At 34.3% G+C, this 18,433-nt stretch overlaps 1 protein-coding gene across 2 annotated transcripts in view; it reads right to left on the bottom strand.

Moving 5' to 3' along the window:
* SMC6 (structural maintenance of chromosomes 6) overlaps positions 1–18,433 on the bottom strand; it is a 68,014-nt gene that overhangs the window by 10,452 nt on the left and 39,129 nt on the right. For both annotated transcript variants that reach the window (XM_077844057.1, XM_077844058.1), the window contains exons 17-23: positions 17,101–17,261; positions 12,070–12,205; positions 11,089–11,169; positions 9,853–10,023; positions 4,604–4,741; positions 3,505–3,650; positions 355–480 (exon numbers count right to left, since the gene is read on the bottom strand). In XM_077844057.1, coding sequence (XP_077700183.1) covers positions 355–480; positions 3,505–3,650; positions 4,604–4,741; positions 9,853–10,023; positions 11,089–11,169; positions 12,070–12,205; positions 17,101–17,261 — 959 coding nt within the window. The remainder of the gene's footprint in view (positions 1–354; positions 481–3,504; positions 3,651–4,603; positions 4,742–9,852; positions 10,024–11,088; positions 11,170–12,069; positions 12,206–17,100; positions 17,262–18,433) is intronic.

Here is an 18,433-nt window from a genome sequence, read left to right as displayed (position 1 = left end):
CCTTAAGAACCTGCAATGTCTAAGAGTGAAATAGGCTGTTTCAAAGCCAGTGAGCATCTATTCAATGGACCTATGTAAGCAGAGGTTGAATAGCCCTCTCTGAGTTACCTAGTAAAGGTACATAACGGAGTGGAAAAATTGGATAAGCTTGTTTCAAAAGTCTCTTCCAATCTAGTATTCTCTGATTAAATGACAGGACCCTAAGTACTGGCCAATAAAGGAAACACTGGCAGTTTCTTCTTTAACTGAGTCGTGTAAAGTTCTTTCAATTTAATTTTATTATTTCTAAGAGATAATGTGAAAACAAAGAAAATACGAAAATGTAAAATATGTGATGTTTTTAAATGCACTTACCTTCTAAATTGTTGATATGTTTTATATCTATGAGTCATTATTTCTTCCAGCAATTTAATAAACCTTTTTAAAGTCCTGACTTTATTATCCAGATCAAGATAGGTTTCTCTTGCTTCTTGATACTGCCTGTTTTATGAACAAAATATTAAGTCAACAAGTGCCATTCAAAGAAACATAAAGATAAGTAAAATCTCAAATATATTTAATGGGGAAGAAGGAAGAGTGCAGGGAGTGCCAAGGGGCCCAGCAATAGCAGGTTGTCCTGTCTCCAGGCCAACTATACTCCCAGAATGAGCATCTGCTGCCTTGAAGGGGAAGCCCTGTACACAGACAGGCTGGGCAGGAAAAGTCCAGGCCCTGGAGAAGGCAGAGGAAAGACATGAGGCAAGAGCCCAGGTGGGGGCCGGAATGGCAGATCTTAGAAAATGCCAGCAAATACCACCTTCTGAAAGTGAAGGGATCACACTGGAAGGCAAGAAGTGTTTCCCTTAGTGACAGATGCCAGTGCAGGAACACAGGGTGAGCACTAGGATTGGCCAACCCCAGCCTGAACAAGTCTAGGTCAAAGAGGCAAAGAAGGCAGGGCCACTTGAAAGTGCTATTACAGAGGGCAACTGCTCACTAGTGTAGCAAGAGAGAGAAGATTCCTGAGCGAGTCTGAAAAGCAACCTTAGCCAAGGCTCTACAGCTGCCCACCCCAAGCTCATTCAAATGCCCAGTCCAGGAAAATCCAAGTAGAAAACGAGTAACAGAAAAGGCACCAGTACAGTTATCCACGCACAGATATTAATAGAAACAGGCTTGGGAAAGAACAGCACAATACAACCAACAGACAAAGAAAACGCATTAGAACAATGTGGTTACAAAGCCGATGAAAACTATACCTGAAAACGATGAATTAAAAGAGAACAGAACAAGACTTAAATGCTACCCAGAAGACACACCACAAAACAGAAATAAAAGAACTGAAAGAATAGATAAATCAAAGAACTCAGAGAACAGACAGGACAGACAGGTAAACAACAGAAGGTGATAACCAGGTGAGAGGAGGTGGAAAGTGGGAACCTACAGAACTCAAGCTGGGGGGAGGGAGTTAGACAAAAAAGAACAAAGATAAGAAGACAAAATAAGGAGATGATGCACAGGGCAAAAGAGACAGTGCAGAAAACACTGGTAGACAACGAGATCAGAATCGAGAAAAAAAAAAACGGGGGAAAAGATAACATGGTTAGACAAAGTAACAGAAGACAAAGGACATACAATGTGTGCAACAAAGGCCTAGGCAAAACCAACAACAGCACAAAAAATATTTAAAAACAAAATACAAAAAAGAAATTTTAAGAAATAAGGTAAATCTAGAGATTAAAATAACACAGTGTACACCAAAGAAAGGAACACAGAATCTGACATTCTGGACAAGTTACAGTACTCGTAAACAGAAAGGAGAAAAAGAATGTTCTATTGGAGAAAAAGAATGTTCTATCAGGTGGAACTATCCATTCCAATTAAAAAGCTACAAATCATTCTGAACATGCAAAAACAAAACACATTACTTCACATGGCCATTCTTAGGGAAGCAATTAATTATAAGACAACAAAATTTCAAATAGCCTTTTGGAAAAAGATAATATATACGTTTCACACCAAAAATACAGGAAAATGAAGAAGTACACAAAAAGTTCACAGAAAAAGATATAAATGGTCCTTAAGGCATGAAAAGATGTTCAGACTCAAAATAAGTAAATGGAAATTAAAATTACATTGTGGTCTCTCTCTTTTTTTTTTTTTTTTTTTTTAAAGGAAATCTACCCATTGGCAAAAAGAATCTAAGGTTATCACACACTGTTTAGGCTGAGGGGAAACAAGCCCTCAGACACACTGCCCTTAGGAATGCAAATAAGCACAGTCCCTAGAAAGGAGTTTTCCAAAATGGATTCAATCCTATTAAAACACCTTGACTATAAAGTAAGACACGTACAAAATTATTTACTGTGCACCACCATTTATAACAGCAAGGGATTAGATTAAAATTCGACTATCCATCAGTAGATGATTCAATACCATGTAATTATAAAAAGCAATGAGAAAATACCTATGTACTGATATAAAAAGATCTCCACAATAGATCATTAAATTAAAGAAAGCAATCTGTAACAGTTTATTTACTGTGCTACCTCTTGTATCTGGCAAGAATGAAAAGTAACATATGCTCATATTACTTTGCATTTATATAAACAGTTAAAGTATATTTAATAAATTTAACTAGGTAAAAAGAGAAAAGTGGCAGAGATGAAACTGGAGAGGAAACAGCCACCTTTCATGGTGTGCCCCTCTATACTGAATTTAAAACATGGGAGGTAATGCCCTGTCGGGTCCTCATTTCCAAGAAAAGATGGAATAATACTGGACATGCCACAAAGGGCCCCTAAGTGGTGCAACCCAGGGCAAGACAATTAAGAAGTTGCTATCCATTTGGGACAGTGTTGAGGCCACCACGTCAGGGTCGCTGCCAGGGCAGTGTCTTCGATGGCTGTGTGCTGCTCAAGCTGTGTGTGAGACTACAGGGCTGTGCAAGCCATTCTATTCATAGCAAGGCAGCTGGGCACAGTTCTCAGGAAGCACCACATGACCCAACACCCCCAGCCTGATGTGCCCCTTGACCTCCAGTAAAGCTGGTGGAAGGAGTCTAGTCCCTAAGGACTGAAGAAAAAATGTTCACTGGAAAAAAATAAACTGGAGATTAAACTTTACATTTTTAATTTTTTTTTAACTTATTCTTTTAAGTTCAATTAATTAATATATAGTGTATTATTATTGGTGTCAAAGGTAGATGTCAGTGATTCATCAGGCTTATATAACATCCAGTGTTCATTACATCACATGCCTTCCTTCATGCCCATCACCCAGTTACCCCACCCTGCAACCCCCTCCCCACCAGTGATCCTCAGTTTGTTTCCTATGATTTAAGAGTCTCTTATGGTTTGTGGAGATTTTACTTAAAAAACAAAATAAAACATGTGAAATATTATTTATTTTAAAGAAAAACTTCTCTTACTACATTTGTGTTTCTTCCCATTGTTTTTAAGAATATAATTTTATGTCTTAATAATATATATGAAGAATGAAGCAGAAAAGCTACCAACCACTTACCTCATTATTTCCTCTCGATCACCATGACTAGCATGTTCTGCTTGTATCTTTTGTCTTAATCTATTAATTTCTTTGTCCAGAATTGACGCCGATTTTTTTACTTCTATTCTTTCTGGGCAGATTTGTCTTGCTTGTGACATTTTCTCCTAAGGTTGTAGATGTTTAATATCTTTAAAAATATAGTAATTCACTGGATTACTTGTGCCCACAAATGCACAGTAAAATCCTGAGCTTAGGATCAGAATTTTACAGGTATTTTAATACCTTGTTATTTCTTTAAGCCTTATGTTGAGAAGAGAATCTAGACTCTTTATACAAATCTTCAAGAGGAAACTGCATTACTGTGCACGACTTTAATAATTTCTAATATCTCCCTATCTTCCTAGTGAAATAGACTTCAAGTGGCAGTTATGGAAAGTGTGGCATTTTTCGTAACTGAGGTCAGACAGTTTTCTGTATTTTAGGATGGCCTCTGAACATCAAATAGTACTGAAAATACAAACAAAAAGACCCCCATATTCATAAAATATTTAAAAACTCCAACTACCTTTACACATAGTACTTATTTTATATTTGTAACATTTCATAAGAGTCATAAGCAAGTAAGACAAGCAATCAGAGTTAAAGTTATTTTCCTAAGAAAAGTTGGAATCTACCTCTTCTGGTTAGACCAAGTTTGCCTCTTCAGTGTTATCTAAAGACAGGGCTGCTGCTAACAGCTGCTAATAAGGGTGTGTGGTAGTATGCAGGAGCTGAATTCCAGCCCAGTCTATACCCATGCTACTCAGAGGAAGGGGTGCCTTTTTCTGACATAAAGCTCCATCTATTTGCCACGCTGGGCATATAAGGAGCTAAAAGTAGCTGAGAGCAAGTGTCACTTTCCAAATCCCTCAGAGACATGAGATTAGACCTGCTGTGTGAGCTAAAGCCTTCTCCATGGTGGGTGGTTTCGTTGATTCACTGAAACAACTGTCATTCTATACCAAATGGATATTCATCAGACCCCGTGTCTGTGTTTGAAAACCCGACATTAAGGAAAACACTTTAACAGCCATGACTAAGTTTGTAAACAAAACACAAAAGTAAAATGCTGGATAACCTCTAGTTCTTTTTCTTTCATATCCAGTTCTCGTTTCTTTTTATTTAAAGTATCCAAGTGTTCTTTCTGTTTTTCCTCATAATGCCGCTTTCCTCGTTTTTGGTTATCCACTTCAGAATCAGCAAGGTTTAATTCATCCTGTTTGAAAAAAGCCAAAATAATCTATAAAGAAAAGTTGTTTAAAAAAAATTACCAGCATAGGTATAAAACTGACAATAAGTGGACAGAGTTACGATGCTTCCAGAGGCAAGTGTTAGAGCTCATATCCAGGTGTATGAATGGAAGTGAGGGGTTTCAACAAATTAAGTCACATTATTATATTCAAATCCTATCATGAAGTCTCCATATATTATGTTGCTTACAACTCTACTTTGGTAAACAAGGTAGTTTTATGGAGAGCCACATCAACCTGAACAGACTTAAAAGAACTCAAGTGCTGAATATTTACAGAGGTGATCTGTTTTTTTTTTTTAAGAAGGTGAGTCAGGGTGAAAGAGAAAAAGGATGCAAAAAATTTATCACTGACATGTTTAGTCATCATTCTGGAAGTATAACCTCATATTTTAGCACAAAATCTAATTGTAAAGAAGCTATCCCAAGATCACCCTAAAAATAAATAGTAATGGAGTATGATAAGGTAAAGATGCATATTATAATGCACAGCAACCACTAGAAAAAGAAGAGTTATGGCTTAAAAACTAGAAGAAATTTTAAAAAGGAACACTCATAATTACTAGTCTAATCCTATTAAGAGAGGAAATAGGAACAGAACAATGAAAACACAAATAGCAGCAATTACTTTTAAAATTAAATGCTTTCTTTTTAAGACCAAGTACAAGGCAAGGATGTCTAGTCCCATTCTACTCAACACTGCACTACAGACCCAGGTCACTTCAATTAAAATGTAAAAAGGAAATAAAAAGCATAAATATCAGAAAAGAAGAGTAAAACCACATTTAAAAAAAGAGATGATTAGAGTGTCTGGGGTGGCTCAGTCAGTTGAGTGTCTGACTCTTGGTTTTAGCTCAGGTCATGATCTCAAGGTTATGGGATTGAGCCCATGGGGAGCTCTTGTGCTGAACGTGGAGCCTGCTTGGGATTCTCTCTCCCTCTCTCTCTGCCCTACCCACCCCATACATAAATAAGTAAAATCTTAAAAAAAAAAAGTTATTTATGAAGAAATTATGACAGATACTGTATGATTTTACTCAAAAGTGGGATTCAAGAAACAAATGAACAAAGGGGGAAAAAAAGAGGCAAATCAAGAAACAGACTCTGAACTGCAGAGAACAAACTGACGGTTCTCAGAAGGGAGGTGTGTGTGGGGATGGGCAAAATAGGGGTGGGGATTAAGAAGTGCACTTGTGATGAGCACAGGGTATTGTATCAAATGTTGAATCATGATATTGTACACCCCAAATGAATCTTGCACTGTATGTTAATGAACTGGAATTCAAATAAAAACTTAAAAAAATATTTACCAAAAATCTGATAGATTTAAGAACCACGAAAAGAAAGTTTAGACTAGTAGACAGTTTGTTCATTTAGTTTGATATACAGAGACTTGCACACTAATGATCAGGGCAGCTTTATTTGTAATAGCCCCCAAATTGAAAATCCGTAAGTCCATCAATAGATAAATGAATAAACAAACTGTGATATATTAAATACAATGGAATGCTACCCAGCAATAAAATGAATTACTGATTCAAGTAAAAATATGGATGAATATCATAATCAAAAAGAATAACTTTTATCCTATTCACTTTCAAAATATAGTGTAGACACTATGTTCTAAACAATGTGTTAGGTTCTGAAAAAGGTCAAATCAAAAACATTAAGAGTATATAATGTGTGATTCCACTACACATAATTCTAGAAAGTATGTAGACTATAGAAATAGCAAGCAGATTGGTAACTGGGGACAAGGGGCAGAGGTGAGAGAGAGAGATTACAAAGGGACATGGTGAAACTTTTGAGTGTGAAGAACAGGTCCCATTCTCTGTGGTTTCACAGGTTATACATGTCAAAACTTATCAAACCGTACACTTACATATATTCACTATACATCAATTATATTTCAATAAAACCGTTTTTAAAAGTCTCCTGATTTAAGGACCACCAAATTAAATTTTATTGTTTGTCGGTTTGTTTTTTTGGGCTTACCATTGATCATACATACTGTGATGATCATGGTCAGCCTCAAGAGTTACAGTCAGAAACAGAGAAAGAAACAAACACCAACCAAAACAGCATCAAGAAAGACAGAACATTTGGAAGTATCCCCAAAGGAATACTTTCATTATGTGAAGTAGCTAAAAACTGAAAACATTTACCTCATATAACACGGGATGTAGGCTATCTTCTATCCTAAGAATACAATTTATTGCATCTTGTTCACACTGCTAAAAATAACTATCCCCCATGGTTAATGTGTGATTATAAAAGAGTTCAATTAAAACTAAAAACACTGTTACATGGAAAATAGAGAAAAGCTGTTCTTTTACCTCAAACAGAATTTTTAAAATGGGTGCAACTGATGTAATAGGAGACATTACAATGAAACAGGATAGTTGAACACTGAGTTTTTGAATCATTTGTGGTAGGAACTCTCACACTAAATAGGCCCACATTTGCTTCAGGGAGCAAAGGGTAAAGTGTTTCAGGCCATTTCTGTACTGGTTAATCTTCCCTCCTAGCAACTGTGGAAAGGTATGGACTTAACTCACAAAATAGGACGAAAAGAAATGGATTTGAGGTTACTATCTCTTCCTCCATATTTATCATGACTAATCTGTCCTTGTGTACCTAAGTATATGTCCCGGGTACCATCAAATTTAAAACCAAAAGTGAAGCAAGAGATTACTTTATTTCATTTTATTGATGAAATGAAGGCCTAAAGATATGAACAGTCAGTTAACGACACCAACCTAGGTTAGGCGAGGACTAAGAGGGATTAGGCCTAAAATTAAAGTCTGATGTAGCCCTAAACTTGTAGCATTTCTAAACTTTAAGAAGTTACAGTCTTTAAAAAATAGGTTAGGATGGTAGAAGAAACATAATCACTAAAAAAAGGTATTCTCTTGGATATTTAAGATAACCAGTTTTACTCAGCAACATTGGATAAATTGTATTTAATTGGTATTATTATTGCCTGTTGTTTCATATAAACCTATGTCAATTATGAGGTTTTTAAAAACATTATGTTGGAATTTTTAAGAGCACAGTCACCCTTGACCCGAACAAACTCTCTAAATCAGAAACTGAGAGTCCTTCCTACTCTAACAATATAGACCATTTCTCTTTGTAGGCTCAATGTCGGTCATGCTCCCTGTCCGACAAATTTAACTTGCAACTAAAACTAAAGCATTAAGTTTGCAGTGTAAATCAAAACAAACCGTTCAAAGTGAGAAAAATATTCCCCGTACCAAAATTTCAATGACTATATATCTAAAACAGAGTACTTTACCCCTCACCACCCCGACACAAAATGAACAATTGTCCTAAAAGCAGACAGATTACATCTTAAAGCTGCTAATATATCACGATGGCAGTGTCTCAGGAATTAAATTATTTTGTTAGCCTGTTGGTCCTGCTGTTATGGATGGCTAGTGGGACACGACACTAGGGAGGAAAAGCCTCTGGGCTATTGGCTGATTGCATGCAAGTTCACTGAAGGACTCACCTCCTGGCTTTCAGTTATTTGCAGCCAATGCAAAGAGCTAAGATCAAGAATCGTTACTGCCTTCTGCCCATATTTTCTGCTCTTAAACTTACTCAAACTCCCAATTCCAGGAGTTGCATTCCTAAAGGTCCCTAAAAGAACAGAACACAGCTTACACTTCGCCATTTCTTGTTTTGAATTTTAAGTTGTCTGCGATGAATAATTTAGGTACCAACATTTCCTTTTCTATGTTGTTTTAATGCATTTCATCCTTTTAAGTCACCCTGTTTCATCCCTGACCCATTTAAAATATTTTTTAATCCTATCTTTGTTGTGACTTCACTGCTCTAATTCCTGAGTTCTGAATTCTACCTATTCCTGACGATTTTAATATTTATCTTACTCTGTCTTACTTTGTTTTCTTTCAAAAACTAATTTTCTTCTATTTTAGGCTTTTTACCTTCTCATTCCCTATAGCACCTATAGCAAACGCTTTATTATTTTTCTCAATATTACCAATACATTTTCTTTCCTACAATTCTAATATTTAAATTTTATATTCTTCTTAATCAATTAACTGTTTTCTCATTTTTAAATTCTTGTCACAAATAGAAAAGAGTCAAGCTGCCCTGGGTTATAACATCAGGCAGGAATCCAGCCCCTAGACACCAGCTCCAATGACCCAGCACCGTGTTTCCAGGCAGCACGTCTCTGGCACCTTCCTTTAATATTCTCCCAACTCTGTAAGCCAGGGTTTTTAAAATTTTCAATGGACACAAGTATAATAAACATTACATGCATGATTCTTTTAAGCTATTATCATATCTAAATCCATTTTGATTCAAAAGGAGTTTTTCTGCCCCAAAAAAGGGGTACGTTGAAATTGTATCATCAACATACCCCTCTCAGACTCCTAAAATATACTACTATTCATTCTTCTCAGTCTTATAAATAAAATCTAAAGTTCTGAGAGTAATTGAACTATTCATAAAAATGATAATGACAATAAGCTACTGATAACTAAGCTAATAAACACACAGGGAGATGTACATAATTTGTTAAATAATTTTATTTTCCTAAATTTAGTTTCAAAAAAGTATTTTTTTTTAAAAAGGCCAGTTTAATTCAAGCTGGAATATTAACAGAGATGTGTCAGAAACAAGAATTCAGTAGCATTTTATGTCAAGTTGGCTTTTATATCTAATATATATAACTCTATTTTTATATAATTAATCCCTGAATTACTCAAGGAAAGCAAAGAGGGACAAAAGAATAGGTGAGCACAGAAGCAGAACAGATGGACAAGATATCTCTGCTTCTGGTTCTAAAAAAAGAAGAAAATCACACACAAAAAAACCCTATAATCTTCTAAGGGAAACAAATTTGGCAACTTATTGTCCTAAAGACATGAACAGAAGTGTTTATTTCTAATTGACCTACTGATGAAAATTTGGTTTACATCCCATTTTATGTGGTTACATTAAATTTGACCAGAAATTCTGTTAGGGAAATACCTAGCAAGTACAGTGCGGATACACAACTGAAATGTCAAATACACATGTAAGAGAGTAACAATAACATATACCTTAAGTGGTTCTGCTAGGTCTGAGAGCTGATTAATTTTCTGTTTAATTGCATCATACTTGTTTTCTGCTTCTATTTTCAGATTTTTAAGATGTTCCATATTTTCTTTTTGTTGTTCCATATTTTTCTCAACCATTTTCATTTTGATTTTATTTTCTTGAGCTTCATCTTCCTGGTTACATTTACAAAGCAAATGGAGTTAATTAAAATACTTAAATTATGAACTAGAAAAACAGTACAAAATTCTGAGAGAAAAAACACTATAGGCTCCAGGCAATCTGATGAAAGACAAACACAAAGAAAACCAGTGTATTTTCATACACTTAGTGGTCAATCAGGAAGAACAAGACAATGATTCAACAAAAAGAAATTTGGGAGACAAGTTAAACTATACTGTGATTGAAAAGTCCTAATCAAACAGAAGAACTTTTATCTAGTTACTCTTTCTTTCAAAACTCAGTGTATATATGTACCTAACTAGTGCCAGGCAATATGTTAGATGCTGAGTAAACAAAAATAAACAAGACATACTTCATATCTTTAAGAAATCTAAGGAATTAAAGCGAAACAAAGTAAACAGTGGAGAATGTGATTACTAATAGAAAACAAAGACAAATTCTCATTCAGGTAAAGTTCCATCAGTACCAGGACTTTATCGGTCTTGTTCACTGTAATATCCTCCAGCACTTAATATGGTACCTGGTGCAAAGTGGATACTTAATAAATACTCATTCATTTTAACCAGACCTCAATCTATCTAATCCACTGCTTACTGTAACTCAGAGAAGCTAAGCTGAATGTCATAAATAGTTCCCTGAAAAAACAAGAGTAACAAACGTATGATAAATTAAAATGAAAACCAATTTCTTGGGGGAAAAACTCCAATAATGCAGAGAGCAACTACAATTGACTAAAAGATATTAATATTAACACTCATTAATTATGAAACACACTATGCTAGGCAGTTTGGTTTGAAAACACGTTTAGAAGCACACTGTTTAAGTTTCGACAGTAGAAGACAAAATCAATTACTATGCATGCAAGTTACATATACAAAATATTAAAGAACTTGAATGCAATAAGCCAGGTAGTTTCTACCATATTTGCAAATAAAGACAGTCATCATAAAAAGGAGCCCCAATTAAAGGATTAAAAAAAGGCTGAGGATCGTAGATTTTAACCTAAATGACAGTTTTGTCCTTTAACATTACATTTAAACTGAGGAAAAGAATCTTACCAACGTTGCAATATCTACAGACTGGTGTTCTTCTATATTCTCAAGCTCCCGAATTTCAGAAATACTTTCTGTTATTTTTACCTGGAAAAAAGTATTTCGATTTTAGTAACATAAAATAAAATAAAGGGGTGCCTGGCTAACTCAATCAGTAGAGCATGTGACTCTTGATCTCAGGGTTGTGAGTTCATGCCCCTTAAGTGTAGAGATTAGGTTCACTTTAAAAATAAATAATTAAATTAAATAAATTAAATAAAGTAAACAAACAAACAAATAAATAAAATCCCCAGAAAGGATATATTAGTCCACAAAGCCCTTACTCTGCTTTTGTTACAGAGGGTACCGTAGCTAATGAAAGAGACACTTTAGTATTAAATGAACAAAAGAAAGGGGTGTATAAAATCTTTCATAGTCACCCTTATTGCTAATCCACTCCCATGAAAAAAAGATGGAAGGACTCCATCTTAGCATTTAAAATGACAACGTTGAATTCAGTAAGAAAATCCTCTTCTGAAACACCCAGATTGAGGTTATGGTAAAATACTCTAATCTGGTGCTTCACAAGTATGACCCAAGCACCTCCTGGTGCTTCTGAGACTCTTTCAAGGGGTCATAAGGTCAAACTATTTTCATAAAAAAACTAACATATTATGAACCCTTTATACTATTTAAAAAATATAAAAATGTCATTTTTCTCACTAAATATTTTTGGTTTTGGAAAAATATACCTATTTGCCATAAAAGTGTTATTTTCGTTAACACACTAGTTTTTTTTAAGTGAACTAACAAATATTCTTGAAGTTTATTTTAACTTTCAATAATTAGGTAAAACCCACATAAGGGAAAGCTCTTTTAAGACTATAAAGAGGCTTGAGGGAAAAAGTTTGAGAACTCCTCTAAAACTAAATGAATGGTAGGACCTTAAAAATAACTTGGAAGTGGATAAGAAAAAAAAAAAAAAGACATATATATATATTTTTTTACCTTTAACTCTCTATAATGTATTTGGCGCCTTCTAAGAAATTCTTCATTGCGCTTAATATCCTTTTCAAGGGCAGACAAATGTTGCTGAAGATTTAATATCTGGGCCTTCTTATTTTCAACTTCATTCTCCAAGTCACTGGATAGAGAGAAGAGGATAAGAAACACCTTTTGTATTTCCGAAATTTACAATTACTTAGGTCTTTATAAATATAGAAGAGATTGTTTGTGATGACACACTTGTAAAATTCTATTCTGTTAAACCAGCTCTATATTCCTACTAAGTTATTAGTAACATGAAAATATAGCGATTTAAAAAGGTATCTAAACTGGAATCTTATTTTACTCATTTCATTAAGACATATTTATGATTTCTGTGTGGCAGGCATCATGCAGTGATAGGTAGAGGTGGAAGCAGAATTAAGACATGAAGGAATCAAACAAAAAGGGGGAAAATCAGGAAATAGGCTGTAATGCTAAACTATGAACAGGACAGTATATATACACAGAACCGTGGGCACATAGGAGTGAGTCTTGGAGAAGTGACAACTGAACCGTATTTTCTAAAGATTTCCTCGGCTGGACCAACTATGGGACATGGAAAGACACATGCCGAAGCACAGAGAAGTGAAAAAAAGAAAGCTGACAGCTCAACAGGTACTGTCATTGGATAAATGCTCCAAATGTGCGGGAGTGAAAGGGATGGAGAAGAGGACAATGAGAAGAGATGGAAGAAAAAGGAGATGCCAAAGCCATACAGGGTCTCTATGACAGCAGTCACTGTCTTGAGAAGTCACCTCTTCCCACCTCCTGGACCCAAGCACCTGTCTCCTAGAGTTGTGTGCCTGGTGGGAGAGAACTACCTTGCAGTTAAAAGTTTGTCTCTGACTGACATTGTCTGCCGTATTTCAGTAAGATATATATTTTTCCACATTTTAACATCTCTGAAATCATATTCCAGTTCATGGTTCAATTAGCAGCCTTTTTTCTTTTTAATAACAGAGCGGCTTAAATTTGATGAAATACTCTGTGCTACTTTGCCAGAATCCTCAAAATCAGAAAAAGACTCAATAAATGTTAGCTGAATAAATGATAAACATGAGGAAAGTAGGAAAATAACTGGTATTTCTGTTAAAAATGGAGCCAGATACAAAAACTTAAGATAGCCCAAGATTTAATAATATTTATCATACAAATATATACCTTTATTAACAAACAATAATTCCACTAAAAATAAAATATTTACCAAGTAAACAAACTTTGAAACCCAGAGCCTAAATCAAAAATAAGAAAATAAGCACAGACAATATTCTGTTATACAATTTCCTGAATACTTAAAATAAACTTAAGCAATCAACATAATTTATATAAACAAAACTGCTAAATTGTACAACTTCCTTTTTGCATCACAGGATGAATTCTGTGACACACTTTCATATAGTGGTCCTCAGTTTTTAATGAATTTTTACATGGAGCAAGAACCTTTGCCACCTAATCAAATAGGTGCAGTAGCTGAGCTGAGTGTTGTGTGCATCGCTTGCAGGGGATGAACAGAGGCCCCTGAGCTGCCTATCTACACACACCTCAGTATCCAGCCCTGACTCTGCTGTGTTTGTCTCCAAAGCACGTGACCCAGTTAGTATTTATATATAGTCTCTCTCCCTCTTCTTAACCTAAGCTCCAGGATGAGAAATTTTTTGTACTTTATTTTGTGCTGTGCCTTGTGCCCAGATCAGGGCCTGGCCATTAAGTACTCATTCAGTACTTGTTTTAAAGAATAAATTTGAAAAACTCACTTTGGAAAATTACATTAAAAATGTTAGAGTACTTTGGCAATTCAAAAATCCACAGGTAAACTTTTTTTTATGATCTCGTATGTAAGCAGTAACTACACCGGAATTATTCTGAGAGCCACCTTATACATTTGTCTTGCAGCTTATGTATACTTTCATCATGGGAAACCACACTGGGATAATCAAACCAAATCAGTACTTGTACTTAAGACCTAAAACCCTCTGCCTATTAAAAAGTCACTGTTCGTTATGAAATTATGAAATACACTATAATCTTTTCGCTTAAATTCTAGAGCTGTTTTTCATCATTAGAAATCTGTCAGTGCTGAGTTAAAGAGGGCACCCTTCATATACTCGGTAGTATGGGGGGAAATCGGGGAATCTTTCTAGTTATTTAGCCATCACTGTTTAATGGTCAACTTATACAAAAATAAAATAATGTTAAATTATGTATTTTTAATAACTATTAAAGCTCATTATACATATTACAAATATTAGTAATTGCTTAATATTATTATTTAAAATCAAACCGTAAATTATATATTAACTTATCAATTATAGTCATTTGGAAGCAACTATTAAGTAATTTAAAAATTTATGTATCCTCTTACTTAGCATTTCCCTTATTAAGAATTTAAGCTATGCACACACTTTCAAAAATATGCCAAGATCCACGTGTGTTCTCCCTGCAGCATGATATAAGAGGAAATGGCAAACACTCCTATGTCATCAACAGCGAACTGGCTAAGCAGCGTACTGGTACAGCCATACTGAGAGGTAGTTCTAAATGTCCTGATATGGTATGACTGCCAAGATATAACACTGACAGAAAAAAAGCAAGATGTAGAAACCATATACATACTTATACATAGCACAGTATGGATGAACTTTACACCTAAATGGAAGAAACCAGGCACAAAATGTTGCATTGTATATTTTCATTTATATGAAATATCCAGAATAGTCTAATCCATAAGCAGATTAATGGTTTCCAGGAGTTGGGAATTGTGAAAGTAAAGATTAATGGGTATAGGTGTTCTTTTTAATGTGATAAAAAATGTTCAGGAATTAGCCAACCTTGATGGCTGCACAAGCCTGTGAATGTAATAAAAATCTCTAAATTGTATGCTTTAAAATAGAGTAAATTTTTATAGTATGTGAATTATATCTCAATTTAAAAAGTCACTATAAATGGTACAAAGATATAAACTGTTCTGGAAACATATATAAGAAACTGCTAAACTATTTACTTCTGAAAGAGAGGTAAGAACAGTTTCACTCTGTATACTTTTCTACACTGAACTTTCTCACCATATGCATTATATATTCCCTTTATTAATTGCTTTTTAAAAAGTCAACAAGGACAATGGAGAAATACAATTATAAACTACTTTTGTTTCCCAATTTATACTCTTCTATATTTAAAAAATACTAGTGAATTTTTCTAAACTTCCCAATATCAAGCAACTATCACATTGGTTCAGGTCAAAACAGATGACACAAAAGTCATCTAAATATCATTAGAACTTAGTATATGCTCTTTTTTAAAAAATTTTTTTGAAGAAAATCCAGGAATTTTATTTCCTCCACTGCCTTCATCTCCTTCCAACATTCTTTCAGACTTGACTTTTTTAGCTATTAGCCTTTCTCTCTTTTGAGGTGTTGTTTACATACAATATTACATTAGTCTCAGGTGTACAACACAGTGATTCAAAATGTATATACATTATGAAGCGACCACCAAAATAAATCTAGCAGCTGTCACCAAAGTTGTTAAAATATTAATATTATTTATTGTTAATGATATTCCCTATGCTGTACATTACACTTCTATGACTTACTTTTTTTCCAACTGGAAGTCTATACCTTTTAATCTCCTTCCCCCTTTTCAGCCATCTCCTCATCCCTCTCCCCTCTGGAGAGAGACTGTTTAACCACCAGATTGTTCTCCATATTTATGTGTTGGTTTCTGTTTGTTTTGTTCTTAGATTGCACATATAAATGAAATCATACACTATGTCTTTCTCTGACTTACTCAAATTAACATAATACCCAGAACTTGGTATACTTACAATCAATAAAGTTTATCAATGTGGGAAACCTTTAAAAAAAAACCACTGTTCGTCTGGCTCTTAAAACAAAAGATATGTCCCCTACGCATTAATACAAATACTATTAGCCAAAAAATGAAGCTAAGTATCAACTTGAAACCTTTAGCACTAAAATGTTAGAATCAGAGATTACAATTTGCTGCTGAGGTATACTTACAATCTTTTCCAAAAGTGCCTTACTTCTTTTTTTTTTTTTTTTTAAAGACTTAGGACACAAATACCCTATCAAAGAGACTCAGTGACAAATGTGGGGTTGGTTAGTGCCAGGCCACCAAGTTGCTGGTCATCCAATTTTTTTCTGTTGCTAAGTAAGAAGTTTTACCAAACTTTCTGACTGATATCCATTATGGCTATTTTTCTTTATGCTGCTTGTCATAGTCACACAAAAATGACTAAGATTATTCGAAAGCAAGAGATTTCAACAAAACTCTCATTTCCCCTACACCTGCAAGTCATTTAGACTTTCACTTTTACTCACTTTTCTTAGGTGTTTATTTTAGATAAGTTCTAAGTCCTTCTACTGAAAGCCTTGCAGGTCACTAATTTAGTTCCAACCTATCAATCTGTTAACTGAATTAGTTTTGTTAGAAAATCATGGTTTTTTTGGTACCAAAAATATTTTCTGCCATGTTTATGAATTTCATTAAATACACTGACTAGTTTTTGTTCAACTTCTCACTTTGTCTCCTCTGGCAGCTCTATTTTTCTAGATATGTGTTCTAATTGTGCCAAATGGCCTTCTTAGAACAGTGCAACTCAAAATACAGTCAGAGACACAATACAGAACTTGAGCCAGAATGTAAACCAACACACCTAAACTCTCACTGAGCAGAGTCAGAGCTAAATGACAGGACAGTGGTATAGCTGATGTATATTCTGAATTCAGCTCCTATCTCCTTGCAAATCAGCTGGTCAAGGGAACACACTTCGTGCTCTTAGCAAATACGATCGTCAAAGTAATGATGGAAAACAACCATCAACCCAGAATTCTACATCTAACTAAATGATCTTTTAAGCCTGAACAGATCACTCACAATCCTTCACTGAAATAACTAATGGAGTAATATGATGGGAACCAAACCCTACAAAAAGCAGTAGGAATGCCAAAATAACGCTATACTGACACTAACCTTATCTCAGAATCCACATCTTTGCTTAGGAATTTAGGTCTTGTATTTTCAGATGAATAGTAACGTCCTGCAAAGACTTGGTCACCATCAGCAGTAAAAGCTTCTCTACAATTCTTGGGTGGCTTTTGAGATTGCATTACTGCACGAGCTACAGAATTATTCTGAAAAATAAGGGGAAAAAATATTTTTGAAGTTATGCCATAGCATTTCTGATACACAATTTCAGAATGTTACCTATCATTATTTTAAGATTCAAGTATTTCTTATTTAAACATTTATTTAAACATAAGTAAAATAATTCCAGAAAGTTAAATAAGAGTTTGAAAATCAACTCTCAAGATGCAAAGAATTAAAACTACTGACAGTCTTTAGAACAGAGTAAGCAATGCTTTATGAGAAATTGATTTAAGTTCTAATATTACTATCCATTAAAATTAAAAATTTTAGTACATTTTTAGTACATTAATTAGTACATTAAGTACATTTCCACATGAAAATATTTACTTTAGGCCAGAGTTCATACAAATCTTACTTTTTCTAAATAACTTTTACAGCCTGAAAAAAAAAGATGTCAGTGAACAGCAAATTGCAATAAAAGATTAATATGCTGAATTATGTGAGGAAAGCCTGGAAATAAGCCCTAGAAGTTAAAAGGGCATCAGGCTTAATGGAGGCCTATCTATCCTCTGGGGACAGGCAAGAGATCTTCATTATTTTCTTTCAAGTATCCTTCTAACATGTAAGTGAGCAAAGCCCACAAATAATTACAATATGACCTTGCAACAACTGTATATACATTTAAATTACTGATACGATTACTTCTCCCTTACCATTAATGAGAAAAACAAACTCTACATTTGTTTTGATTAGATATGTTTTGAATTTCCTGTTCTTTCTCAGTAAATTTATGCCAATGAAGATCTAATCCAAGAATACACAGATGAAGAGTAAATACTGATCTTTTTACTATACTTTCAAAGTTTTGATAAAAGAACTCATAAAATATTGAGTATTTGTTTAAAAACAAAATAATACACATATAAAAGGGTAAATAAAAAATGAATTTGGTAGCCAATCCATAAACAAAAAGAATAAACAACATAGAATAAGAATAAACAACAAAAAAATTATAGCATCATTCACCAAAATAGTATGTATTTGTGAAACATTTACTGAGGAATAGCCAGAAGTATAAAGATCCCCTAGGCAGAAAATGCATAAACCAACCAGCTCTGTATTATTCTATGGTTTCCTATGAGGTAAAAGTACAGTAGTAAAACATATTAATACCTCTATAATACAGAATGGGAATAGGAATTTATATAACCAATCC

The sequence above is a fragment of the Canis aureus genome, chromosome 12, assembly GCF_053574225.1.
Source record: "Canis aureus isolate CA01 chromosome 12, VMU_Caureus_v.1.0, whole genome shotgun sequence".
Classification (NCBI taxonomy): Eukaryota; Metazoa; Chordata; class Mammalia; order Carnivora; family Canidae; genus Canis; species Canis aureus.
This window is presented reverse-complemented; position numbering and strand designations above follow the sequence as displayed.